At 43.5% G+C, this 27,527-nt stretch overlaps 1 protein-coding gene across 2 annotated transcripts in view; it reads left to right on the top strand.

Moving 5' to 3' along the window:
• ARID1A (AT-rich interaction domain 1A) overlaps nucleotides 1-27,527 on the top strand; it is a 67,079-nt gene that overhangs the window by 9,347 nt on the left and 30,205 nt on the right. For both annotated transcript variants that reach the window (XM_025856786.2, XM_025856787.2), the window contains exons 2-4: nucleotides 16,329-16,541; nucleotides 17,901-18,353; nucleotides 18,806-18,922. In XM_025856786.2, the coding sequence (XP_025712571.1) occupies nucleotides 16,329-16,541; nucleotides 17,901-18,353; nucleotides 18,806-18,922 (783 nt within the window). The remainder of the gene's footprint in view (nucleotides 1-16,328; nucleotides 16,542-17,900; nucleotides 18,354-18,805; nucleotides 18,923-27,527) is intronic.

Raw genomic sequence — 27,527 nt, 5'->3', positions numbered from 1 at the left:
CTCTGTTAAAAGGAACTCCCTGCTCAAGATCTAGCACCAGCATGACGGCAGCAGGGGAGTTTAGGGGTTGGTGTGATATCAGTCATTTAAAAACCCATTTGCTGTGTGCTTGGTTTTTTTTATTTTGCCTCTTGTTTTCCTTGAGGTCACAACTTGCTTACCGGGCATGAGTGCGTCTGGGTCCAGCTGTTTACTCTCAATGACTGATGCCTGGTATACTTTGACTTTAAGCAGAGTGTGAGTTCAGCCACGTGGTAGATGATAAAAGACTACATATTGCTGGGCACTTCCTTTTGGAGGAAACAAATGTGTCTTTGGGCTCTTCTTGCACAGTGATTTCCCCCTTTCTCTGGGTGGACCTTATTATGGCTTTCTCTTGTCGTTAGTGAACAAGTCACCTGAGCAAAAATGCTGGGAATTCGTTGCTGTTTGTTACTGTGTCTAGTCTGCTGTGTACAGATTGCTTTCTCTCTCTTCTCATCATCAGGTGGTGGAGTTCTTGGGTTGGTCCAGCAGTAGTAGACATCTAACTTTTTACCTGTTGAGGAGTCTGGCTGCCAAAGATGGCTCTATTATAAAGGATTTGGGGAACAGTTCTATAGGTAGTTGATCCATAACTTTGTCCTGGGCTGGGGATAGGCTTAGAATCTCACTGAGATCCCAATTTTAAAATGATGGCATACTGAGGGTGAATATTAATAGTAATAACCATGCATTTGCACACTTACAATGTGCCAATCTCTATGCTGGGTCTCTCCATGAATTTATTTATTTAATCTTCAAAACCATGAGAGCTGGGTTCTGTTGTTACTCCTCCCACTTTACAGATGAGGAAATAGAGTAAAAATGAGAAATTTGCCCTAGGGTAAAAAGCTAGTAAAAGGTAGAGTTCTGATATGAATCAAGGTTTGTCTGATTCTCTAGAGCTGTAACATTATAAAATACTAAATTTGCTTCTTAAAATAAATTATTTAAGCACTAAGGCTTATCGGGACATTATTTTTGCAATAGCCTGGAACTCTTAAATGGGGTGAAAGACTAAAAGCCTTTGGTTACAGTTTTACATTATGCCTAGATTTCTGTCCATCTAGAATTTTATTTAAGTTTCTGATGAATGGCCATGTGATCCCAATGGTAAGAATTGGCAGCTTTTGGTCGTCAGGCCACTTTTCTCTTTGGGAGGGATTTTTGAAAAGAGTGAGGGGTAGGGGTGGATTGAGGCTCAAAGACTCCTTCACTTTGATCTAAGTGAGCGTAACTTGTATTATGAGAGTATTTACAGATTGAGTTTACTTTCTATGACTTGAAGCACTTGCAGGAGAGGCAAGGATTATTGTCTTAATTTCCACTTGGGGAAAGTGAGCACATAAAGATTAAGTACCTCACACAAAGTTTCATAGTAGAGTCAGCTCTAAAACTCTAAGGGTTTAAAGTTCCCTTAGGCTGTGTGACTTTAGGCAAGTCACTTCTCTGAATTTATATCCTCAACTATATAATGAGGAAAAAGATCTACCTTGCAGGTTTCAATAAATACTAATAACGGGGTGCCTGGGTGGCTCAGTCGTTAAGGGTCTGCCTTCGGCTCAGGTCATGGTCTCAGGGTCCTGGGATCGAGCCCCGTGTCGGGCTCCCTGCTCAGCAGGGAGCCTTCCTCTCCCTCTGCTGCTCCCCCTGCTTGTGCTGTCTGTCCCTCTCTCTGTCAAACAAATAAGGAAAATGTTTAAAAAAATGTATTAATAATATATGTGAAAGTACTATTATCAAATAAAATTTGAACATGACTCCTAGTTTGTAGAGGCCCCTGCTTGAGAGGGGGCTAGTACTGAGTGGTTAAGGACAGTTGGTCTTCACTGAATTAAAAGCTATCCCATAGTTCTTAGCTACATGTAAGATATATTAATGCTTAAAAAAACCCAACAAATTTTATTAAGCACCTGTTGTTCTAGTTTGAGAGATAGATTAGTGCAGTGGTTCTCCGTGGGATCCCTAACCGTTAGCATCAGCATTCCCTGGGCCCTGTTTAGAAACGTAAAGGGGCGCCTGGGTGGCTCAGTCAGTTGCAGCTCTTAATTTCAGCTCAGGTCTTGATCTCGGGGTCATGAGTTCAAGCCCCACGTTGGGCTCCATGCTGGGTGTGGAGCTACTTGAAAGAAAGAAAGAAATGCAAATACTCATCCAGACCTACTGAATCCAGAACTCTAGCAGGGTGTTTTAACAAGCCCTCCAGGCCATTGTGATGCACACCCAAATTAGAACTACCAGATTTATGCATTTACAGAGTATATCTGAATTACCTGAGGGACTTCTTCCAGATTAAACCATAGGCTGATATTTCAGATGTATCTGCTCTTCCCATGATGTGAGAGAGTTCCTGGATAGAGAAAAGGTTAAAAATGCTTGGGAGAAGAAAAATACTTTTAAGATGGAATCTTCTTTTCGTACTACTTAAAAAAAAAAAAAAAGAAAGAAAAAGGAATCTTCTACTATGCAATATTGTAAACTCCAGTCACCAAACAGGTCTATTTCTTTATAGCGCTTGGGGACTCCCTGCCTTCCATTTCTCTTTCTCTTAGCTCTTTGGTGACATGCAGCATGAAGATAATCTGAATCCGTGGTACTGGTTGTTTGATGAAGGTGGAAAAGTTCATTTTAGGATTGTGACTGTGTGGTCAGCAGGTATGACCGGCCAAGTAAATTGCCTAACAAAGTGATTCTTGAAAACGCTGCTCAGGCCAGTTTGGGAGCTTCAGTTAAACGCCATGATGTCCCTTCTGCTCGTGATGGCCAACTGATCTGTGAACAGGGCCAGATCTGGTGGTCTCTTAGTAGGTCGTCCTTAATGACCTCCCTCCCTCTCTCACCACTTAGCCCCTAGTGGCTAGCCAGAGGTTTGCTGTGATTCCTTTCTTTGTGTCCCTTGTGAAGTCCTAGCTTCTCTAAGTCAGTTCCTGACAAGCTGCCCCTCTTTGAAGTGGATGAGGTCTCTCTCAGGAGCGGACATTTGAGCCAAGACCTGTCCCCAGTTGTATAGCTTAATAAATAATGATTGTGCTTGGCACAGAAATGGAAAGTTTGAGAAATGTCTGGTAATAAACAGTAACAATGCAAAGACCTAGCAGAGAACCAGTGTTCTAGTACACCTGCACTTTCTGAAAACCTGATGTGGTTTCTGTATCGTTCCCATTAAAAACAAGTTTCCTTGTACCAAGCCTCTTTTCCCTCCTGTCTGAGGAGTGAAGCTGTGATGACTGACCCGGCTCTGATGAAGGCCAAGGCTTCTAGGAGGCCATGTGCTGACAGTTTGATCTGTGATTTGACATTTGTAGATACAGACAAATAATTCTAGTAGGGAGTCATACGTTCTTTGTGTGTGCTTGTGTGTTTTAATCTTACTTTAGCATCCCTCTGCTTTCTAGCTTGATTTTCTCTGTTTCTTGTTTTTCCCTTTTTCCATTCTCTCTTTTGATGTCTAACTCTGTTGGTAGAATGCAGAGCATATGGAGGCCTAGTAACTTTACCATACTAGAGCTGGTAAAATGTCTTTAAAGTACTGGAGATGCAACTTACACCACTTTCAGATCAACTGGTATCTGTGTGCCTCTCTGTTGGAGGTACCTGCCCTAAGTAGAGGCAGGAAGTGCCTTTGTCTAATTAACTAATAAACAAGTTTTCCCTAAATGATCTGTATCTCTTCTATTCTCTTTCCCACTTTATTGCCTTTGGCCTGGAGACTGTTTCTTAGCCCTCCTTAATCTGTTTTTGGGGTTGTGTTGGTACAGGACAGATTGTAACATTTTTGTTTTTCTTTCTAGTCTGTGATTTGAATCCTCTGCTCTCCCAATGCAGCTTTGAATCGGTTTCTTTAAAACCCCTACATAAAACCTCAAGTGACCAATATGTGGTCTCATTATGGTATTTTGGGTTAAAATAAAATGACATTGAGAAAGCTGGGTTCATCCACCCAGGCACATTGCACCAAAAAGAAATTCCGTGTGCCTTGAGTAAGACAATCTCCAAAGAGTGTATGAGCTAAAACTGAAACAGACTTGGGGGTGGGGGGTGAGGAAAAGATAAATTTCAGCTCGATTTGCATAATTTAGCATGCCAGGTATCCATCTCAATTTGATTATATTGGCCAGAGATAGGAAATAAAGAGGAGAGACAAACTTGAGAAAAGATAGCTTAGTAACTTTGGTCTGGTCCAGGTATATTTCTGGTATAAATGATGAAGCCAGCTGGGGTCTCCTGTACACATTTGTGTGAACAGTGGTGTAGAGGAGGTTGGTACTAATGTACTTTTGGAGCTTTGAAAAGAACTGGAGGATTTATAGGACCGTATGGCTCTTCATTCAGCAAATTGCTGACCTTAAAAACGCCTGAGGATTTGGAGGCACCTATAATCTTAATAAGGTTGGCTGTGCCCTGGGCCATTCTTTAACTTATTTGATTGTTCAAAGTGGACTTAGGGGGACCAGGTGAAAGACTGGCATTTTTGGAAAGTGGTCCAAGGCAGCCCTAGGAGTTGAAAAAACACAGTGGCATTGCTGCTTCTCAGCGTCTTTACAGGACTTGATTGGATTGATGACAAACGGAATCTCCGACTGCATGTAAATCAAGTTCCTACAGCTCAGTGATGTGTCACAGATACCTTTTTTAGTACAGAAGGAGAAATTTTGGCAGGATGTAGAACTGTGCACTTAGAGAAATTTAGGATCTTTTTATATAACCCATGCAAGACCAGTCCAAGTTTGGAATTATAGATAAAGGGAGTGGGGGAAAACGAGAGCTTTTAAAGAGAAAGCAAATGAGGCCTTAAAGTTTTGCGACTAGGAGCAGTTTTTGCCTTTGCCTTTTTTGTTTGTTTTTGAGCAGTTATCTGCGAAGCAGTTTAATATGGAAGAAGGAGTATTTTAGAAACTAGGTCAGAAGAAGTAGGTGTGATTTAAAAGTGTTGTCTTTATTGAAAAGTTGCTATGTACCCTCCTGGGTGAAGCTCTGTTTATAAGGTTACATGACCCTTGGCTCTCTGTGTATTCCTTAAGTATACCATATCACCTAATGTTAAGGGACAAGTAAGCAGGGCAGAAAATGTCTAAAAAATTGTGCCACTCAGTTGGGCTTGTGGTCCATCCACACTAAGGTCCTTTCCCTAATAGAAACACCAAAGAATGGTTTGTGGGAGGAAGTACCTTTTCCTGGTGTCAACCCATACCACCTCATGTGGGTAGCAAGGTCTATACATTGTTTTTAATTATTGAGCACTACTGGGATGCAGTATCCCAACCTATCTTTCTTGCATACCATCAAGATTTCCTAGACTTTGATCATATTTCCCATTTCTCAGAAATTTGGGGGATAATAACTTTTTAGCTCACTTAATTGCCCAATCCTATTACTGACTTACTTGCCAATATAAGAAGTCTTATGGTAGAACTTTTTTTGGAAAACCTGTGAGTACCTACCTTCCATTTGAAGGTTGCTTATAGTAATGCAACAAGTACTTAACTGAGCTTCTACAATGTATCAGTCACTGTGTTGTGAACATAGGATTCATAATTTCTGCTTCCATGGAGTACTTTCTAGTGGGGAAAGATGTAAGTAAATAATTACAAATAACCGTAATTGAATTTTAATAAATGTGCTGGAGAAGTACCACCTTCAGTGAATTATCTTCCAGCTATTTTTTTAAAGTAAATTTTTATTTGTGATTACCTTGGCTACTGGGTGGCTTTATAATGTTGGGCTCTTGGGATGGGTACTGGTCAGTTCTGATTCCCTTTCCCTTCACTGCTCCAGGGTCAAGTGTTACAGGAAATTCTCCATCTAAGATTGGACTTGTAATGGGCTAGAGTCCATTGTTTCTCACCGAGGCTCTTCTTTGTGTGGAGATGCATTGCAGGACATTTGGCATCCTGCTCCCCAGGTAATAAATGCCAGTAGCACCACAGAGTTGATGTGATAACCAAAAAAAAAAAAAAAAAAAAAAAAGGCACTTTCATACATTTATTTCCAAAAACTTCTCAGGGGTTTGTTCTGGTTGAAAACTATTGGGCTTTACTGTCAGGATTCTTGGGAGGAGATTCTTTGGGATTCCTTTGGGAGAACAGACTGAAAGTAGGTAGAGGTTGAAAATTGGACTGATCAACCCTTTTGATGTCCGACTTGTGTGTTCTTGATTTTTAAGCAGGTATTTTGAAACTGCTTTCAACCCATTCTGCTTTTTCTCTCATTGAGGGTAAAGGGAAGTAATGTCTGTTGTACGTGTAGTTTATGAACTGGTACGTTAACAAGCATTTCACATATTTGATCATTTCAACTGTCTTTTATCTTTGTTAGACAGTTTTTAATCCCCATTTTACAGATGGTTCTGGTGCCAAGGGAAGTGACTTGCTCAGTGTAGTATCAAAGCCTGTGCTTTTTCTCTTTTTTTAAAAAGCATAATTTCAATTTATTTGTTAGCTAACCTCTGATTGACCACTTTGGGTTTCTGGTCTTGAGTATATGGGACCAGACCTTAAGTGTTCTGCTTTGCTTCTAGAAATTTGGGACTTGTGTAGGATGATAATAGCTAACATTTTGGGTGCTAGAGGATATAGCAGTCAGTTAAACACACGTCCACCTCTAGTACCTCTAGACACATACCCACTAGCTTATATATTTTAGTTTAGACTATGAACATTAAACAAGATAAATAGTAAACCATAGAGTATTCTAGTGATACATGCTTGGGAGAAAGGTTAACAATGGACTAGGTCTAAGAGGTGTGTAGGATTGAAATTTTGGGTGGGTTTACCAGGGAAGGCCAAGTGAAAGTGTTATTTGATGTGGAAGAGAGCTATCCTAATACCTGAAGAAAGAGTATTCGTGGTGGAGAGATGGGTGAGGCCAGAGCATGTCCAGCTGGTTTGAAGAAGAGGGTTTTGTTTTAATGTATTAACTCATTTATTCAGCCCGGAGGGTGCTACTACTATTGTCTCTATTCTGTTGATGTAGAAACTAAGGGACAAGAGAAGTTGAAGGCCTTGCAAGGGCAGAGCTCTTAACCATTGTGTAGGACTGGCCACCCAGGGCCAAAGCATTTCCTCTGCACGACCGAGGTTAGGAATTGCAAGGCCTCTAGAATTTCACTTTCTCTTCCACAGTCCCCTTTCCTTTCCTACTTTTAAAGGAGGAAAGTTTGCTTTACACACACATCTTCACCGTCCTGGAGCTTATATTCTAGCCTGGGATACAGAACATGAGCAGGATAAGTAAAGTATATAGTATGTTAGTGATACATGTTTAGGTAAACAAGACATCGCAGGGACTCGGTATAGGAATTTGGGAAAGCTTGGCTTTAACTGAGAATGCTGCTTATTTAGGAATCTGGGAATCTGAGGTGCATTCCTGGTGGTTTCTCTGTTGGCCACGCTCTGCCCTCTTCAGACCATTGTTTGGCTAAGGAAGCTGAACGTGCATCTGAATTCTAGAGTCACTTGGTACTGGAGATGGGAGGAGTTTTGGAAAGAGGGCACATGGCCCAAATGCTCCCAGACTGGACATGAGAATTGCCTAAGGAGATTTCTGGCCCTGTCCCAGAGCTGCTGATTCAGAATCTGGAGGGCAGGATTCCATTGTGTTGCTGAGGAGGTTAAGGTACAACCTGGCTAGTGCTTCACTGCCACCCTTCCCCACCCCCCACAGCCCACCCCAGGGAATTGGTCAGAAAACTGGGAGGGGGACCCAGATGTCCTCTCAGTCTAGTACTTTTCACCATGTTGTGCTCCTGCCTTACTCTTGAGATTAAAAAGTTGTAAAGAAGGGGATGTTTAATTTTATCAAATGGCATTTCAGTTCCTGTTTAATCATCTTCTTGGGGCCCTCCTGTTTTTAAAACCTGGGATTGAAGCAGTACCTAAAGAGGAATTCTTTCTCAAGAAGTTGTGTGGTTTCTTCAGAGGCTTTTGTAATTCATTGGAAATGGGAGAGATTGGTTAGCTAAATTTGGTCTTCCAAAAAAGTGATCTTCATCATTTTCAGAAGAGCATTTTCTCTATGAAAGGTGGCTAATGAAAGTGCTCTGGATGAGAAGGACTTTATCATTTGTTGAGTTCATTAGCTTGGTGCTGTTGCTGCACTACTTGAAGGGCTCTTTCTGGAACCAAAGAAGAAATAAAATACCAGCACCTGGTTGTGGTTTTTCTGGCATGCCTCTTTTGGGTGGACAGCTGTGAGGTGGTTATTACAGTTGGCTCTCATAATCTGTTTTGAGTTTTGCTAGATGATTTAATGACTGTTACCCCATTGGTCTCTTTTTTTTTCTACCCTTAGTAAGTTTTCTCTGATCATCTGATCTGGAAGGATGGAGCACAGTAGCCTAAATATCTCTGAGCCAGGGAGAGAAGCCCCTTGTTCTCTATCAGTTTTAGAGACAGTATTGGTTGGAAGATCAAGTCTGATGTCTGGTTGCAACCCCTCCTAGGGGTTTGGTCAGGCTGGTGCTTCAGGTGGTGGCTTTGAAATGAGTTCTTTGTCTGCAAAGAGGAACATGCCCTAATCTTCTAGAATTATTTCTGTAAACAGAATAGGGTTGATAGAACTTTTCATTGAGTTTGGATTCTTTTTTAAGATTTTATGTATTTATGTATTTATTTATTTATTTGAGAACACAGGTGGGCAGAGGGAGAGGAGAAATAGACTCCCCAATGAGCAGGGAGCCCGATGTGGGATTCGATCCCAGGACCTCGGGATCATGACCTGAGCTGAAGGCAGACACTTAACTGAGCTACCCAGGCGCCCCTGAATTTGGATTTTTTAAATTTATATTCAATTTTGAAAGATTTTTTTTTTAAATCTCTTTGGAGTGGTAGTTGTTAATTTCTCTCTCACCATAGGCAGATGACCAGTTTATTTAGAACTTGAATGAACTAGAACTAGAATGAATTGTTTTCCATCTCTTGTAAAGTAGAAAATGTGGGGTGTGATTATCAGGTTAAGAAAGCTAAGAATCTTAGGCCGAGTGGGTTTGATTTCCTGGGTCAGGTGCTGGTATGTCTGAAGAGGTATTTTTCTTTTCCTGTCGTCAACTTAGCTTCAGAAAATCTAAAATAATGTCTCTGGTGAGGCAAAATAGGAGGTTAAGGAATGTCTTATTGTCGTCCTAGGTCACAGGGAAACCTGACTGTTTAAAACGCAAAACAAAATGAAGGAAGTCTCTTTATTTTAAGAGGCAGGGTCTGGGGATGGAACTCAAGCAGCTTTCTGGGCAGTTTCTCTTCAGTTCAGGTAGGGATCCTTGACCAGTTTTCAAAACTATGAAATACTGGAAGAGTAAGAAAAGGATGAGGAGGCTTTGGATACAGATGTTTGTGTGGCCAGGGAAGAGGGCACCGTGAGAATGATTTATTCTGACTAGCTAATGTGTACCAGGGTATAAAGGGTGATTCTTTTTAGGGGAGTCTACTCTGTCCATCCTAGGATCCCAGTGGAGCCACGTGGAGCTTGGGGGAAGCTGAAAGCGTTGATTGGGAGAGGCCTTACCTTTTATATTTGTCCCTGCCTGGACTGCCCCTCCACAGGGGAGGGTCCCAAACGGGAACTGGATCAACAGCTGCCGCCTGTCCCTGTAATCACAGGAAGCTGAGGCCGGGTGCCTTTGTATGGGAGCTCCGCAGCCAGACAATAGTTTGTGCTGGCGGGGCCATGTGGCGAGTCACGTGACCCGGGGCTGTTTTCTGCCGGGGTCCTTACCCATCTGTTCTCTCGGCTCTTTCTGGGTTATCAGGCGCCAGTCCAAGTCCTCCCAGGCAGCCAGCTTCATGGCCAGAGATTACGAGCACTAACCTTCCTGGCAGGGGCGGTGTGGCTTCGCGTTTATGCAGATTAGCCATGTGTTTCTCACTTCAAGGCGTTCCACAGGAAAAGCCTTTTCCTGTGTTTGGCTCTCAGTGGGCGGTTCCCAGCTTACTGTACTGGGACTCAGCAAGAAGCAGGCGTGCACGAGAGGGATCACAGTACACTGGCCCCCTCCCATTCCACCTCCAGTGCTACGTCACCACAACACAACCGCTCGCGCTCTCATACTGTTGGTGTCATTCATTCGGTGCCAAGATTGCTTTAAAAAATTCCCTTGGCCCCAGTTCAAACAGGAGTACAGCTGGGATGTGTTAGATTTTAGGCAGTCTGCCCTCAATTTGAGATGAGTTATAAATAGCAGTGCCGACTTCCTTAACTACCGCTCTCTGAGGTAAAATGCAGGTTAATTACTGTGGGAATCAATTAGGGGGTTCTTTCGGTTAAAGAGCCAGGGATGCTTTTTTTTTTATTGTTATTATTAAAAGTCATACAACAAATCTGGCCAGGAATGAATTGAAAGCACAAGGAGTAAGAAATAATATTTAGATGTCCAAATTCCAGGTTATGGCACTAAGTTTATTCTGGCCCCAGCTAGTTGGCATTTAGGATGACAGTACAAGTGGTAGTCAAGACTTCTGCTCTCTGATGGACAGCTTTTCCTCAGCCCTGGCCCATCCCTCTCCACTCCTGTTCTTGCCAGTCTTTGGGTACCAAATCTGGCTCCTTAGGTTTGTTGCCTGGGCACTTCCTTTCTGTATCTTTGGATTGAGACCGAAGCCTGGAGCTTTCCTCAGTTGGACTTTTATTTCAAGAAAATTAAGCTGATCTTTCTTGGTGCCACAGGAACATGGTGTGATACATTTTGGTGAATAGTATCTTTCTGTTTGGAAGTTTGAAGGAGAAGGCATTGGGGGTGGTGGTCTCTGCTCTCTTCACAATCAGTCATGGTCAGAAGTTGGAGAATTTGAAGCCCAGTTTGTTATATCTCAGCAATCCTGAGGGTTGTTATGGCCTTCCTTGGTGCAATAAGAAGTTGTCAGGGATTCGGGGCGCCTGGGTGGCTCAGTCGTTAAGCGTCTGCCTTCGGCTCAGGTCCTGATCCTCGAGCCCCACATCGGGCTCCCTGCTCCGCAGGAAGCCTGCTTCTCCCTCTCCCTCTGCCTCTCCCCCTGCTTGTGTTCCCTCTCTCACTGTGTCGCTATCAAATAAATAAAATCTTTAAAAAAATAAAAAAATAAAAAAAAGAAGTTGTCAGGGATTCTATTAGCTCATCGGTCTGGAGGGGCGTGTAATTCCTTCTGCTTGGAATAGGGGGACTCTGTGCAAATGGTTAGTCTACAAGCTGTTCTGAATATATTCAGAGGGTCCAGCCCACTAGGCATCCCTGCCTTTGATGCCCCTAAACTGCATCTTTTGATGCATTTTACTTGGCAGGCGGTTTGTAACATGGCCAGTGATCTGGAAAGAGATAATTGGTGGATGGAGATGGATTTTTTTTCCTTATGGCTCTTCCCCCCCTCTTAAAAAATTTTTTTATGAATTCAGGAGAGTAGATAGCAAGGGGCCCAACTTCCCTGATCAAGGGGCATCATTTTCCTCTCATTTATGTGTCTTTGTGGCGGAGCCTTTGCTTTTGAAGTATCATCACAGTAATCTACTCCTGTGGTTTCCCATTGAAAGGATTTCCTCTCCATCATTCCCAGAGTGGAATCTCTGGCTCTTTGCAGCCAGAGTTTGGTGTTTCCCATTCCCTGCCTCTTCCTTGGTGCCTGCAGACTGCTGATACTGGCTTTTCTGTCTTGCATGTAGTAGGGATTTTTCTGGCTTGAAATTGCTGTTTTCCAATAAAACTGATTAGTGGTGATTTAAGGCCCCCTCTCTGTTATGAGAGATTGTAAGATGGCATTTCATCTATAACTGCAAATCACAAATCTTTCACAATGGTTTTAAATGTCAGAAGTGTGAGTTAGGTCTCTGCTTACCTCCCCTTCTAATATGAGCAGATGTTGAACTTTGACATGAGACCAGAGTAGCCAGATCGTTTGACCTGAATATGTTTTAGTTTGCAAAGCTGCATACTCTGCTGATTATAAACCTTTGGTGAGGGAGGGGGTAAGAAACCTGATGTCCAGGAAGGGGAAATGTCTTAATTTTATTTTTAAAATTAGAATTTCTTTGAGTTGCATTTATTTTTTGGTCTGCAAAGATTTCCTAAAGTTGACGAAGGAATCCTTGAAACCTTTATTAACTAGCCCCCTCTAAGTAACTGTCCTCCACTGGTAGTATAGGACCCTAGATATGACAGAGGAAAAGGTAACTTGCTTTTAGCCTTTTGTTTCTAAGCTGTGTTTGGGTATGCCTTTGCAGTTTGAAGACCTCTCTGGTATAGCATGGCACATAAGATTCTTCTCAAAAGTGTGCTTGTTCTCCCTTGGCTGTTCGTTCTACCCTGCCCTCTTTTTTTCTTTCAGTTCAGTCCACATTTTTTTTCTTCCCTCAAAGTCATAACCTGGTTTAGGGTGTGTCCCTAACCCTGTGGCTCGATGGTTTGATCTGGGCTTTCTCCCCATAGTATCCCCTACCTACTACTTACAGTAGGGCAGCCTAGCACATTGATGTTACTGAGCCCTAGCTCTGCACTTGGGGTCTGTGGCAGGGGCTGGAGGGGGATGATTTTCAAGGTAAAACACCCGATCTCTGGCTTCCTAGAACATAATCTTGAGAGATGCACTCAGTTAACTAGACAACTAAATGCCAATCTTACAATTCTGACTGAATTTACTATAGGAGATTTAGAAATGTGAGAGATCAGTGTGCTGAAGAATGGCAAGTGCCTTCATGTTGAAGGGTTGGGTTTCTGCTCGTGGAAGCCATTGTGGACAGGAGGGCAAGGCAGGATACCATTGTGTAGAGCTGAGCACTGACAAATGTGTAGAACTGGAGCACACTGGAGGGCTCTAGAGCCAGGCAGAAGCGCTATTTATCATTATCGATAATAGCCACTATTTACTGGGCATTTAAATGGCACTGTGTGTAGTGTGTTATGTGCATTTTATTATTTTTATTATTTTTTAAAGATTTTATTTGAGAGAGAGAGTGAGAGAGAGAGCACATGAGAGGGGGGAGGGTCAGAGGGAGAAGCAGACTCCCCGCCGAGCACGGAGCCCAATGCAGGACTCTATCCAGGGACTCCAGGATCATGACCTGAGCCGAAGGCAGTCGCTTAACCAACTGAGCCACCCAGGTGCCCTTTATTTTTAATATTTAGTTATTTATTTATTAGAGAGAGAGAGAGAGAGAGAGACAGATTGCGGGGGAGGGGCAGAAGGAGAGGGAGAGAATCCCAGACTCCCTGTTGAGTGCAGAACCCGGTGCTGGGCTGGGTCTCACAACCCTGAGATCCTGACCTGAGCTGAAACCAAGAGTCGGATGCTTAACCAGCTGAGCCACCCAGGCACTCCAAGTTATGTGTATTTTAGGTGAAAAACTTTTCACTGTTTAGATGGACTTATGCTCAAGATCAGACAGTGATAGAGTTAGGATTTGAACCCAAGTCTATAGATTTACTACATTCTTTGCACTTTCTATGCAGTACTGTACAGGATGTAGACAGGAATTTTGGAGCTGTTGGTGAACAGGGAAAGATGAAAATGATTTGTGAGCACTGCTCTAAACTGTGGAGTCTAGTATGATAGTCACTAGCTACATGTGGTTACTTGAATATAATTAAAAGTAAATAAAAATAATTCATTTCCAGGGTACCTGGGTGGCTCAGTCGGTTAAGTGTCTGCCTTTGGCTCAGGTCTTAATCCCAGGGTCCTGGGATCGAGCCCGGCGTTGGGCTCCCTGTTCAAGTGGAGTCTGCTTCTGCCTCCGTACCGTGCCCCCCACCTTGTGCTCCAGCTGGCTCTCTCTCACTCTCAAATGAATAAATAAAAAATCTTAAAAAAAAAAAAATTCAGTTCCTCAGTCACACTAGCCATATATCAAGTACCTAATAGTCACATGTCACAGAAAATTTTATTGGACAGTATGTCTCTAGATCTCACTTAGTAGTATACGTTAGAATCATTCAAGGATCTTAAGGGGTGAGGGGGTCAGGGAACCCAAGCCCTTCCAGACTCACTAACTTGGAATCTGTGGGGAGACACCCAGGCATTTGTGCAGCCTCACAGAAAATTCTGATCTGTAGCCCTGGTTGATAGCTACTGCTCTAGAAGCTCCACAGTAACCATGGTAATGACTGCCCCTCTTGTGTTGTAGGGAGACCTGGATTGACAGAGATACCTAGAGTGGGCTGGTCTTTCTGTTGAGCAAATGTAGTCTTTTCACCTGGGGGCCACGTGGACAGCAGCTGCACTTGGGGATGAGCTGAGGATCTGGTGGCATAATGTGGCTGTGTAAGCCCCTGAGCTCTTTACGGGAGAGACTGGTGATGTTTTGGCTTCATTGCCAGGTGTATCTGGGGAAGATCACATGCTGTTTATTACTTAGTAGTCCAGTTGTTGTTAAATTTGAATTTCCTAAAGAGTCCCAAAAGAATTCATGTAGCTCCAAAATTAATGACTGAGATTTTATTGGAGCTTCTGATACAGAGGCAAGACTTGGGCCAAAATTTGTGGGTATGATTGTTGGAAACAGCACTTTAATAATATTGACATGTAGTAGTGATTTGGGATACAGTTTTACTGTGGTTCACTATAGTTTAGAAACTTCAAGGGTGCGTCCATCCTCCCTGTTACCTTTTTAGCTGACTTTGTTGCAGCCTAAGAATTTTGCCTCTGCTTTTTTTCCTTTTGGTGTTTAGAAGGATAGTTTCTGTGGCTTTTTGTCTTATCTATTTTCCTCATGACAGCTCAACTTTCCCTCTATTATAAAACACCTAGGTAGTACTCTGCCCCCCAAAAAAGACATGTACAGAGGGGCGCCTGGGTGGCTCAGATGGTTAAGCATCTGCCTTCGGCTCAGGTCGTGATCCCAGGGTCCTGGGATCGAGCCCTGCATCCAGCTCCCTGCTCAGTGGCGAGCCTGCTTCTGCCTCTGCCTCTCTCTCTCTCTCTCTCTCTCTCTGACTCTCATGAATAAATAAATTTAAAAAAATTTAAAAAAAGAAAAGAAAACATTAAAAAAAAAAGACATGTACAGAGAACCAGTTATGTGAATGTGCCTCCCCCTCCCCTTGTCTTTGAGGGCTTTTGTTGTTTTTTAAGGTCTTATCCACCTTAAATTATAGAATATTAATTACAGAAAAGCAGAACAGGAAGGGACCCTAGGTATAATCTAGACCAGTGGTTCTTAAAGTGTGGCCCCTGGACCAGCAGCATCAACCTCACTGCGGAACTATTACAACTGTGTAGCCTAGGCCCGACCCTAAACCTATAGAATCAGACACCCCGGGGGTGGGTCTCATCAGTCTGTGTTTTAAAAAGCCCTCTAGGTGATTTTGATGCATGCTAAAGTTCAAGAACCACTGAACTCCTTAATTTGAGAGCTAATGATACTCAGGCCCAGAGTGTTAATATCTATTCCCCATTCCCAATTTAAGGTTCAGTTTTCAAGTTTTGTGTTAAGTCCAGGCCTACTCTTCAACTCGGGTGTATCTGTTTAAGGTTTTTAGGGGACCCCCCCAATAAATATAGGTAGGCATCTCTGACTGGAAAACATGCTGGGCTCTGTCATATATAGCTCCAGTAGGATAGAGTTATGTCAGAAAGTGAATGAGCTGATTGAACCTGTTGTCCCACAAAGAGCTGAAAGAAAGCTATGTTTGTAGCCAAATACTTGTGAAGTGTACTTTGAGTTTCCATTACTGGTGTACCTCTATATCTTGTCCTTTAAGGAAGCAAAAGTTCTATCCTCCTTACACATTCAAACTCTTAGGAGATGAACTTTTCAGTTGAGATGCCCAAGGCTCTAAATTCAGAGTCAACAACTGTAACTTAGCCATGTTATCCATTTAGAAGAAAGCATAAATTTAAGTGCTTGTGCCATTTTGCCATAGTGTAAACAAGCTACAGATACGCAAGAAAAAAGATTCCACTATTGAAAGAATGGAAGCGTCTGGATGCTTATGTTTTTGAATCCCCAACCACAGTATTGAAGTATTATTAGTTTTGGTGGTGTTGAACAGGATCATGGCAGAGTATAATAGCAGCACCGTCCTTTCCCGACTGAAGGGCCTTTGTTCTGATTTTCTGCACCAGAGAGTACATAAATTCATGTTCCACACCTGGCCTGTCCCTTGGATCTCAAATAGTACCTCACTTACAAAGTAGTACATAGCTTTCATAGTGGTATTTTCATTTCACATATGGTAAAATCAAGGTTATGAGGAAGGTTAAATGACTTGCCCAAGGATTACTGGGTCTGTACCACTACTTTCTCACAGTAACTGTTTTCCTATGTGGCATACAGACCTGTACGCTTGGGTTTATGTTCATACTGGCCAGAGGCTATCAAAGCTTCAGGTTAATGAAATGCTTTTTATTTTGTAGCCATCCAGTCCAATGGATCAGATGGGCAAGATGAGACCTCAGCCATATGGCGGGACTAACCCATACTCGCAACAACAGGGACCTTCATCAGGACCGCAGCAAGGACATGGGTACCCAGGGCAGCCATATGGGTCCCAGACCCCGCAGCGGTACCCGATGGCCATGCAGGGCCGGGCGCAGAGTGCCATGGGCAGCCTCTCTTATGCACAGCAGGTAGATGGTGACTCCAATTACCTTAACCCTTGTTGCTGTCCATGATCTGGTCTTGCGCTGTAGAATCAGAATGAGTCTTTGGCATCTAAACCTCTCAAAAGGAGCATAGGCCATTGAGCTCAGTTGTCTACAGTATGCTGCTTACAAGGCCGAGGTTGTGGGCATCATCCCATGTTTGCTCGAAGAAAGACTGTTCCCTGGCCTTAGGCTGTACATATCTGTGTCCTTTGATCTGACTGGCCTGCTTGTACCTACTGAGTAGTGATCTCCAAAGGAGGTGGGGGAAAAAAGGCAGGGGCCAGGCACCTATCCACTTGCAATCAAGAAATCCCTTCGTGCCATGTGCCCTGGGGATGGAAAAGGCCCTTCATGTTTCCCAAGGCCTTCGATGTATAGCTGTCTGATTTAAAATGAAAGATTAGTAGGAGGGACTGGGAATAGAAGAAAAGGGGAAGATTGAACGGTAGCGATGCTAACAGTGCTGTTATAAATGTTAAGATTTCTCTCATCTCCTTTTGTCTGGCCATCTGCACCATTATCTTTTTATTGTCATTTTTTGTTTTGACAGCATTTTCTATCATTTATATTTGAGTAATACTCATACTGAAAATGGTGATGGACAGAATATAAAACCTAACTTCTAAGACTTTAAAACAAAGTATGCCCTTAAATATGGAAAATAGGATGCTGTCACTCTGGGGGGGTTTTTTGTTTGTTTTTTTGGGCTTGTTTGTTTGTTTGTTTTTCTAGTGAGCAGATGGAGGAGACATGGATGGGTATTAGTGGGTTGGTTGTTTTTATTTTTGCCTACTTACCAGATACACCCCCAGTGTCTAGAATTGAGCCTGGTACAAGTAAGCAAGTAGGCTCTTAGATATTTTTTGAATGAAAACTGAATGAAAAAGAGAACCAGAGTAGCTTAGTGATTTGCACACTGTCTGGGTTACTAAACCCGACGTTTTTAGTCAGCTAAGCCAGGCTGCTGTTGACCATTTGTTGTGGCTAGGATACAGATTCCTAGCACTTACAAAAACAGTCTAGGCCATGATAAAGAGGAGGTTCACTGGTGAAAACGGCTGCTCTTGAACTCTTGTAAATTGCCCAGATATTAAACTGTAAATTTTCTGTAGATGAATGCAGTCCACTTGTAAACAAACCAACTTGTAAACAAACCAACTAGTAACCCAGCTGGGCTGTCCTTCCTGGCTCAGTGTAGAGAGGGATGGTAGGAAAGACTATGGGCCTTCTAAGTGGGAAGCTTGGCTTGCCTGCTTCCTATACCCATCCTCAGGCTGTCTTCTGACAGAATACCTTCGTCCAGAAGAGTCTGTGCTAAAAGTATCCTTTCCTTTCCTACAGATTCCTCCCTACGGACAACAAGGCCCCAGTGGGTATGGTCAGCAGGGCCAGACTCCATATTACAACCAGCAGAGTCCTCACCCCCAGCAGCAGCAGCCGCCCTACTCCCAGCAGCCGCCGTCCCAGAACCCTCACGCCCAGCCTTCCTATCAGCAGCAACCGCAGTCTCAGCCCCCACAGCTCCAGGCTTCGCAGCCTCCCTATTCCCAGCAGCCATCCCAGCCTCCACATCAGCAGTCCCCAACTCCATACCCCTCCCAGCAGTCCACCCCCCAGCAGCACCCCCAGAGCCAGCCCCCTTACTCACAGCCGCAGGCACAGTCTCCCTACCAGCAGCAGCAACCTCAGCAGCCAGCCTCCTCGACGCTCTCCCAGCAGGCTGCATACCCTCAGCCCCAGTCTCAGCAGCCACAGCAAACTGCCTATTCCCAGCAGCGCTTCCCTCCACCACAGGTAAGGTGCTCCTGCCTCCCGCCCTTCCCTGCGTGTGACCACAGACAGCTTGGGGCATGGTGTCAGGAGAACTTTGCCATACAAATTGGGTCTCTAATGTGCACTTAAAAACCAACTAAATAAACTCTGGGTAAACATGCTAACTGGATTGATTGAACTTTATTTTTAAGTTTTTATTTTAATTCCAGCTAGTTAACGTACAGTGTCATATTAGTTTCAGGTGTACAGTATAGTGATTCAACCCTTCATATGTCACCTGGTGCTCATTGACCTTCTTGTCTTAAGAGCCACACCTTGTGTTTTTCTGCCTTCAGATTATATTGTGCACAATTGGGCAGTTTCTTGCTCCCACCTGCCCTCTGTGAGATAGTCTTGTAGCCCTTTCACCATGAAGCAAACTTGCCTGGTTTACCAATACCAGGCCTTCACAGCATTTGTTTTTCTTATTTTAGGAGTTATCTCAAGATTCATTTGGGTCTCAGGCATCCTCAGCCCCCTCAATGACCTCCAGTAAGGGAGGGCAAGAAGATATGAACCTGAGTCTTCAGTCAAGACCCTCAAGCTTGCCTGTGAGTATTCTTGCCGACCTCTAAAAGATGATGGGGCAGAGAGGAAAGCAAAGAAAACTGGTTTCTGGTTGGATGTTTTGGTGATATGACCTAAATAAACAATGAGCTATTCCTTGAATTCAGGTTGAAAATTCTAAATAGGAATTTATGGACTGACCTTGTGGAATGTCAGTTTTGGCTGGCTGCCTGGGGAATAGGTTTGGTGATCTCTATTTAGAGTTGTTTGGTTTTGTGTTTTATTTTTTACATCTTGGGCTCAGAGACGTGGACCCAGGTAAGGGACAGAGAAGAAGAAGATATTGTAAGCACTGTCTGCTCTCCATCAAAGTTGAGAGAAGTTTCAGGGTTGTTTTGACCTTATTTTCGAGGGTTTAATTTCTAGGTTTTTGTCTTCGTATTTAGCTAGGAGGTACAATCTGGGGTGCATTCAGCATGGATTTTCCCATTGAGCATGGGCTGAGTAAAAGCAGTTTTTCTGATCATTTTGTGTGAATAGGTGCTTCTGTCTAGTAGAGTGCTTGGTGCCCAGATGCTTGATTGCTGTTCATGGATGGACTGACTGTATCCTGAGAAAGGCAGTACAGTCTGCTGATGAAGAGCTAGGGCTCTAGAGCCAGAGTTCCTGGGTCTGCATTTTGACTCAGCCACTAACTCTGTAGCCTTGGGCAAGTCACTTAACCTTCCCCTGCCTTCATTTTTGCATCCGTAAAATGAACCTAAAAGTACCCACTTCATTGAGTGGTTATTAACATGAGATAGGTTAAAATAGAGTGCTCATGCATTGTGGGCACTCCATAAATGTCAGAGATTCTAATCATCATCTCAGAGGGCATAGGGACTCTATTTGATACCTGAGAGCACCAACTAGTTAATAGACTGGTTCTGGGAACATTTACCCCCTAGTCTTAGCTCTGGTTATATGTGAGCAAGTCAGGCTCTGAAAATTAATCTGCTGGGCCCAGGAATAAAATGGGCTGCTCTAAAATCTGGTAAGACCGTTGGTAGCAAACCCTCCATTACAAATCCTGCTTCAATTAGTATTTAGAAATAGAAATTCAGCCACACATGTCTAAATAAAAAAGTCTTTTGAAAAAAAAAATTTTTTTTAATTTATTTATTTGACAGAGAGAGACACAGTGAGAGAGGGAACACAAGCAGGGGGAGTGGGAGGGGGAGAAGCAGGCTTCTTGCAGAGCAGGGAGCCCAGTGCGGGGCTCGATCCCAGCACCCTGGGATCATGACCTGAGCCGAAGGCAGATGCTTAATGACTGACCCACCCAGGGACCCCTCTTTTGGAATTTTTATTCTCCGATTTGAAGCCTATCTCTTCAGTTATTCTGACTTGGGAGAAAATCGTCTCTGGATCTTTAACGAATAGGTAGGAGGCAGGAACTCTCTTGATCATGAAGCCTTTCTTCATCACGAAGCCTCTCCTGGCTTCCCCTGAAGATCTCTGAGCCATAACCTGCGTAGGGCAAGGTTTCCAGAGTCCCTCAGTACCGTTGTGCAGGCATCCCAGGCCAGAATGAATAACCACTGTCAGATAGGACCCCTGAGATTGTTGACTTTCTCAGTTGAGGAATTGGGTGAGGATGTGTCTGAATAAGGCAATCCTTCTTTGTTCCCTCTTCATTAATGACTGTTGCAATCCTTTTCTGCATCCCAAACTTCACTGGGATGTGTTTTTTAACTTGATTCAGTCAGAAATGTAAAACTACTCCCTCATCATCTGTGGTCTGTAGCTAAATCTGGGTGAGGTGCTACTGTGGCAAGAAACCAAATCAGTGGATTTTTGCCAGTGCTTTAAGTTGCTCCCCATCAGAAAGTTTCTGCTTGCTCCTAGTAATCTTCCAGCAGAACTGTATTTGTTATTTTTCAATCCTGAGAAGCCTAGCATACAAACACATTGCATGTCTTCTCAGGGTTGAGAGCCTTGTGCTGTCAAATCCAGAGCTTCTGATTTGACCCGCTGAAGTGAAGGCACTGGCACCTTCGTGGGCCCAGGGGAGGATTACTCCTGGGCAGCCTATCACAAGGAGCATTCCCAAGCTCAGGCTTCTACTATAGATTCATCCAAATGGGTCATTTGCTCTGTGGTAGAAGCTCTATGTGGGAGGTAAGCTGGCTGGGTTATTGGCATCTTGTTTGTTGAATTGCTTTTTATCCGTTTGCTATTTGGACTAAGAAACAAAAGGTGGTTATTCTTTGAAATTTTGGTTTGATGCCAGATTTGCCTAGCCAGGCTGGGAAACGGTCACATTTGAAGAAAGGAGAAGTCGGGATTCCCTAGAAGGGGCCCACTCTTTTCTGAAACAGTTGTGTCAAGGGATCCTAGGTTTGCTGGTGTATTCCTTCACTCAGCAGATGTTTATGGGGCACCTCTTCGTGTTTTCTCCAGAACAGAAGCTGGGCTGACTGGAGGACAGCCTCCAGTTTTCCACAACCCCCTCTTCACTCATTCACCTTACCCACTTAGCCCTAAGGGCTTTATGATTGTGACCCTTTATTTAAAGACTCATTATCGTTTCTGATCCTGATCATTACAAAAATTAGATTTTGAGGAGTTTTTGCTCAGCTATTAATGCCAAACCCTTTAGCTGCTATTATCCTGATTATGTTATCCCTCTACTTAAAACCTCTCAACTATTTTTCATTAATCTTAGAATAAAATCCAAAATCCTTAATATTATGTAGGCTGCCCCCCTTTCTGAATGGTCTGGAATGAGGCCTGAGACTTTGCATTTCTAACAAATTCCTTGATGCTGCTGATGTTGCTAGGCCAGGGATGGCACTGTGAGAACCTCTACTTCATCCTTTTTTGCCTTTTGCCTTGTTATTATGACTTTGTCTCAGTTTTTTAAGGCCCCATGCTTTTTTCTGCTTCTAGGCCTCTACACAGACCCTTCCCTTTGCCTAATACACATTTCCTCCTAACTCCTCTTGTTCATATTTCAGACTACATCTTCAAGACTATTTCCTCAGAAAACTTCTTAATCAAATGTCAAAACTCAGCTTAAGTAATTTCTATGATGCCCTCACTGACTAAAGTCAGTTTTTATTTAAAAAACAACAACAACAAAAAACCCTGCAGTATTTAAGACATATTAAAAGGTATAAAGAATGATTCAGTGCCTGAGGACCCATCTTTAGAAAGCAAACCTTGGTAACATAGGTAAAAGCACCTTATATAGCCCTCTGGGATCACTTCCCCATCCTTATACCAGGAGAAACACTATCCTATATCTGAGGTTTCTTTGCTTCACGTCACTAGAGCAATTTGCTGATACCTCTGCACTTGGGTCTCTCCCACTTGATGGTAAGCTTCTGGAGGGCAGGCACTGTGTTGCTGACCTTTTTGCCCCTAACATCTTATTTCATGATGCCCCAGACCAGTGGTTTTCTACCTTGGCTGCATGTTAGAATTACCTGGGGAGCAAATATTCTTTAAAAACCAATGGCTGAGGTTCACAGAGTTCTGAATTGTTTGGGATTGACGGGGCTTCGTCTTTGCTATGGTTAGAAGCTGCCCCTGGTGATTCTGATTTGTAGCCCTGGTAGAGATCCACTAATCCAAACTGTGTCAGGTTCCTTTGCTAAAATAGACTGTCTTAGCACCCATGTTTTTGGTCAGTATTTATCTCAAATGCAATTTCAATTACTTATTTAACACAAGTGCAGTGAGGGCTGACTGTCTTGTTCATGGCCATCATCGTGCCTGGCATAAGTTGGGCTCCAATTCAGTGAACGAATGAACCTGAGCAGTATTTATTACGTTGTTCATTCAGAAAGTGTATGTCTGACAGGGGACAGCTTGACCATATTGTAAGATTGTTGTTTTCCAATGCGAGGGCAAGGCGGGTATCACAGCCTGTTATGAGAAGGCCTAAACTCCATTTTAGAAGATGGATTAATTCATTTGTGCTTCCTGACAGTGGCCTTAGGAAGAAGTGAGGTTAGGGTTTGTCATCTGTCTTGTAAAATAGCTACTACTTCACCTTATGGTAAGAAGGTTCTTGTAAGGGATGGGTAAGCAAATCTCTAGGTGTTTCATTAAGTCTTTAATTTCCTTTAGTTTGGAGCAAAATCTTTAAGGGTCTCATCTGAAAATTGGTATCTGACTTTTGATTATAATCATTTCTGGGAATGACTTGGAGTTGCATCTTTAAAAGCTTCTGTTTAAGTGATTCATTCAAGTGTATGTGGTTTCCCTAGAATAATGAATGCTTCCCAATTTTTTTCTTACTGAGGCACATTTGTAAATTTACATTATAATCTGAAAGTGTACTTGGGATAGAGTTTCCATTCAGTGGTGGAAAATAGATATAGGATTGAAAGCTCAGCTCTGGAAAGGTTAAGTAGATCGGTGCTTCTCAAACTTTAGCATGCACTGAGAATCATCTGGAGATTAATTAAAACACAGATTACTGGGGCGCATGGGTGGCTGGCTCAGTCGGTTAAGCGGCTGCCTTTGGCTTGGGTCATGATCTCAGGGTCCTGGGATTGAGCCCTCCATCGTTGTCAGATTCCCTGCTTGGTGGAGAGTCTGCTTATGTCTCTCTCTCTTTCTCTGACTCTCAAATAAATATATATTTTTTAAAAAATCTGGCAAGTTAACATTATTGCTTTAAAAACCTGGCTACCTGTTGCCAGTGGGTTTAAGCCCAAGTGTGACACAAGTTCTTTTGTGATCTGGAGGATAAGGATATTTAAAAAAAAAAAAAAAAAAAGTGGATAAGTTTCCTGTCCCTCAAGTAAAAGCTAGTACACTGTTTGCTGTGGGTACTCTATAGAAGGCAGACAGGCATTTAGACAAGGGTTAGACTTTGATGACTTCTGAGGTCGCCTGTGATTTAAATATGACATGGTTGCTGCCCTCAAGTATTCTTCTTTGTTTCATTAGTAAAACAGGTAGAAGAATGTATGCCTGAATGTTACAAGGGGTGCTTTCCTAGTTTGGTGAAGTTGGTGATCATTTATATCTAAATAGTTGAGGGAAAACATGGCAGAAGTTTAGAATGACCTAGATATGGACATACTTGGGTGGTTGGAAAGGAGAAGTATAGCCAGGGGTGGGGTATAGTATAGATGCTACTGGGGGACTGGTCAGGATCAGGCTTCTAGGGGTTGGAGAGTAACGGGAAGGAAAGCTAGATTACAGGGGTTAGGGCCCTGGTGGGCTAAGTAAGCCATTTGAATTTGATCTTAGAGGCCTGCAGATATGCTGTTAGAGCAGTAACATGATAAAACTAATGTTTAAAAAATAATCCATTCATGTATAGTGTGGTTTGAAAAGGGGAGAGTCTGGAAGCAAGGGGAGAAGTTAAACTGTTGAAATAATTCTGGCCAGAGGTGTGGAGCTGTACCCCTCTGTGTCATTTGCATAGCCAACTAGGCCCAGTTCTGAGCTGTGCAAGAGAGATTCTGTAGAACTGAGAACTGGTAGAAAACTTAATGATCTTGAAGGGGATGGGGAGAAAGATATCATTGATAGAAATAGAAAGGCTAATAGGAAAACTCATTTTTGGGGAAAAGTTAAGTTCCATATAGTGAAATGTTTAAAAACAAATGCTTAGCTCCTAGTTGGAAACAGAAGACTGCAACCTGGGTAAGAGCTGAGGCTGGGTTGAGTCGGAGAGTGGTCTGTGGAGTGATTCATAGTTAAACCACAGAATGAAGGAGGCCTCCCAGGCCATGGCTTATGGAGGGAGGAGCCAGTGGGAGCCCTTGACAGTGCCTGTAGTCATCAGGTAGAAGTGCCCAGCAGATAGCTGGTGAGCTTGGAGGAGGACCAGGATTGTGTGCTGTTTATGGAAGCCCAGTGTGTGGGGGGATGGTCCATATCACATATTTCAAAGAATATAAAGTTGGATTTGTCAGAAAGCAGGTTATGGGGTTCCTTTTTACGTGTTGAGAGGACCTGATTTCTGAGGGCTGGAGCAAAGGAAATGAACAAAGGAAAGGTGTAAATGTAAAGAACATTCTTGAAAGGCATTGGAGGGAGGGGGCAGCTGAATCAGCCCAAATTCCTCCGCTTCATCTGGAGACCCGCATATGTATAAGGCAGGCAGATAGAAGGGTGAAGATGCTGGCAGAATATTAGGAGGGTATAAACAGACTTATCTTTCAGGAGTTATGAAGAAAGGAATCAAGGGCACTCACTGGGTTAGCTCACAAAGGACACTGTACCCTTGACTGGGGAAAGTCGGAGAGGCTGCTGTTGAAGAGCTGCATCATACTTGTTTCTTCTGGTTAGGGTAAGAGTGGAGGTTGTTGACGCTGGGAATGAGGTAGAGAATAGGATTAGGATTCTTCATGTCTATTGAATTATCTACAGATTTTTTTTTTTTAATCACTTGGGTTTCCAAGCCCTTCTTTAGATTTCACTTAATAAGAATGTAGCTATTAGCACTCATGTTTTACTACTTTGATGTTCTCAGACCCCGAGAGCTTGGGTTCCAGTGATCTGGAAAGACGAAATGGGAGGGAACTATGTGGTTCCTGTAGAATCCAAATCTTAAGAGGGCAGGAGAGTGAGGCCAGGAACGGAGCTTACAGGCAACACCAATCCTCCTAGAAGAGCAGGAATTGAAATATACTAAGTAGGGCGCCTGGGTGGCTCAGATGGTTAAGCGTCTGCCTTCGGCTCAGGTCATGATCCCAGGGTCCTGGGATCGAGTCCCGCATCGGGCTCCCTGCTCCTTGGGAGCCTGCTTCTCCCTCTGCTTCTCTCTCTCTCTGTCTCTCTCTCTCTGGCTCTCATGAATAAATAAATAAAATCTCATGAATAAAAAAAAAAAAAAAGAAATATACTAAGTAACCACTCCTTTTTTATATTAGAAGAAACTAAGGGTCAGAACCAGGATTTGAATCCAGCTCTCTCTGATATTTCAGACGAAATACTTCCTCTGGCATCTCACTCAGCAGAAGAAAGACAATCTGATCCTCTCTTCAAGTTCAGCCAAAAGTCTCAACCCCTTTGCCATTTAATATTTACCAGACTTGTCCTGAAAGGATTTCCATTTCACTTTTGTTTCCCCAGGCCTTCTTGTCATGGAGGCACAGATGAGTTGTGAAAAGGACAGCCGCAGTACAGGGAGGGTGGGAGAGGGAACATGTCCAAATGTTAGGGCAGGTCTGCTGGAGGGGCTGACCAACGGGGGATGCCCTCAAAAAGTGGAAAGCTGACTAGAGTTTGGTTCTTTGGTTCCCCTTGAATTGGACAGGAGCAGGTCCTGTTCTGAGCCTTTCTTCTTAAAGCACAGTGTCCTGATTAATGCTAATGTTAATCAAGTAGAGCCTTGCTACTGAAAAAATGTGGTCTGTTATCTAGCAGCATGGACATCATCTGGGAATTGTCTTAGAAATGCAGGTTCTTGGGTCCTACCCAGCTTTATTGAATCCAACACTGTTAACAAGATCCCCAGGTGATTCATTTGTCTAATGGTTTAGAAGCAAGGAGTTAGACCCTGAGAATGGAGAGTAAAATTTTCAAATGAAATATCAAGCTGGGGACTTTGGAATACAATGAGTTTTACTGTGTCTGGTAATGTTTAAATAATCTCTGAGTGTGGGGGATGGGAGTCGGAGACCACCACCACTTGCTTTGTGGTGCTTTGGGGGCCCTGGTTCCCCATGCCTACCGGCCAGACCCCACTGTGAGGCCATTGGCAGCTCCCAGCAGACCTGTGCAGCCTCATCTCCAGCTGCCTGGGTGTGCCTCAAGCGCCTCACAACCCCCAGTCCTTCCTGCCAATTGTCTTCGTGCCAAAGATGTCTGCCCATCTACCTTCCCGCTCTCTTAATGCCCAGCAAACTCCTACTTTGGCTTCAAAACCTAGCTGAAATACTTTCTCTGAGACTTCCCCAGTTTCTTATGTTGGCCTGGCATTATGCAGGCACCCTGCTTGTGCATCAGGTCTGCATCTAGCACCTGGGCCAGGCAGCTGGCTGAGCAGCCCCAGGTTCTTGCTGCCCACCTGAGCTTGGAGGCCAGCTTTTCGTTGTCTGTTTACTGGGGGGAGTGACAGAAATCCTCTGAAGGCTTAAAAAACTGGTATGCTTGAAGGATTTAAATTTTACACTGTGTTGCCTTTTGTCACATTTCATGGTAAAAGGAAACAGGCCAGCAGTTTTTGCTTAGGCTTTTGACGGCTTATTTTCAAGGGGCTAACAAAAACGCCACTAGCAGTTTTGGTACTCAGAGAGGCTGGGCCTTTCTGAGCTTGGTGACCTGTTTTCTTTATATATCTGACTGTGTATCTGTGCTTGCTCCCCTTGAACTGTAGCCCAGGTGCTCTCAAAAAGTCTCAGAAAGGAAATCCCCACCCCCTCTGTCATATCTGCCCAGACTGTACTTTGTGCAAGTAGCCGTCCCTGCTCGAGAACGCTGGTTCTCTGGCAGGGCTAGCCAATCCGCTTCTCTGTCTTAGTCACGCTGCTCCGGCCCTGATACCGCCTGGTGCCTGCTGGGGCCTGTGCTGCTAGTGCGCAGTACTGTATGCTTGTTCCTGGGCCCATTTCCTGTTTCTATTCTGGTCACTGGTGGCTCAGCTCTGCTTCCTGCCTGTGTGTCTCACACAGATTCCTCTTGCTAGAACCTTTTGTT

This window comes from Callorhinus ursinus, unplaced genomic scaffold, assembly GCF_003265705.2.
Source record: "Callorhinus ursinus isolate GAN/ISIS: 27379988/994484 unplaced genomic scaffold, GSC_fseal_2.0 scaffold18, whole genome shotgun sequence".
Taxonomy (NCBI): Eukaryota; Metazoa; Chordata; class Mammalia; order Carnivora; family Otariidae; genus Callorhinus; species Callorhinus ursinus.
The sequence above is the reverse complement of the archived record's forward strand: the minus strand, read 5'-3'. Positions and strand labels throughout refer to the sequence as shown.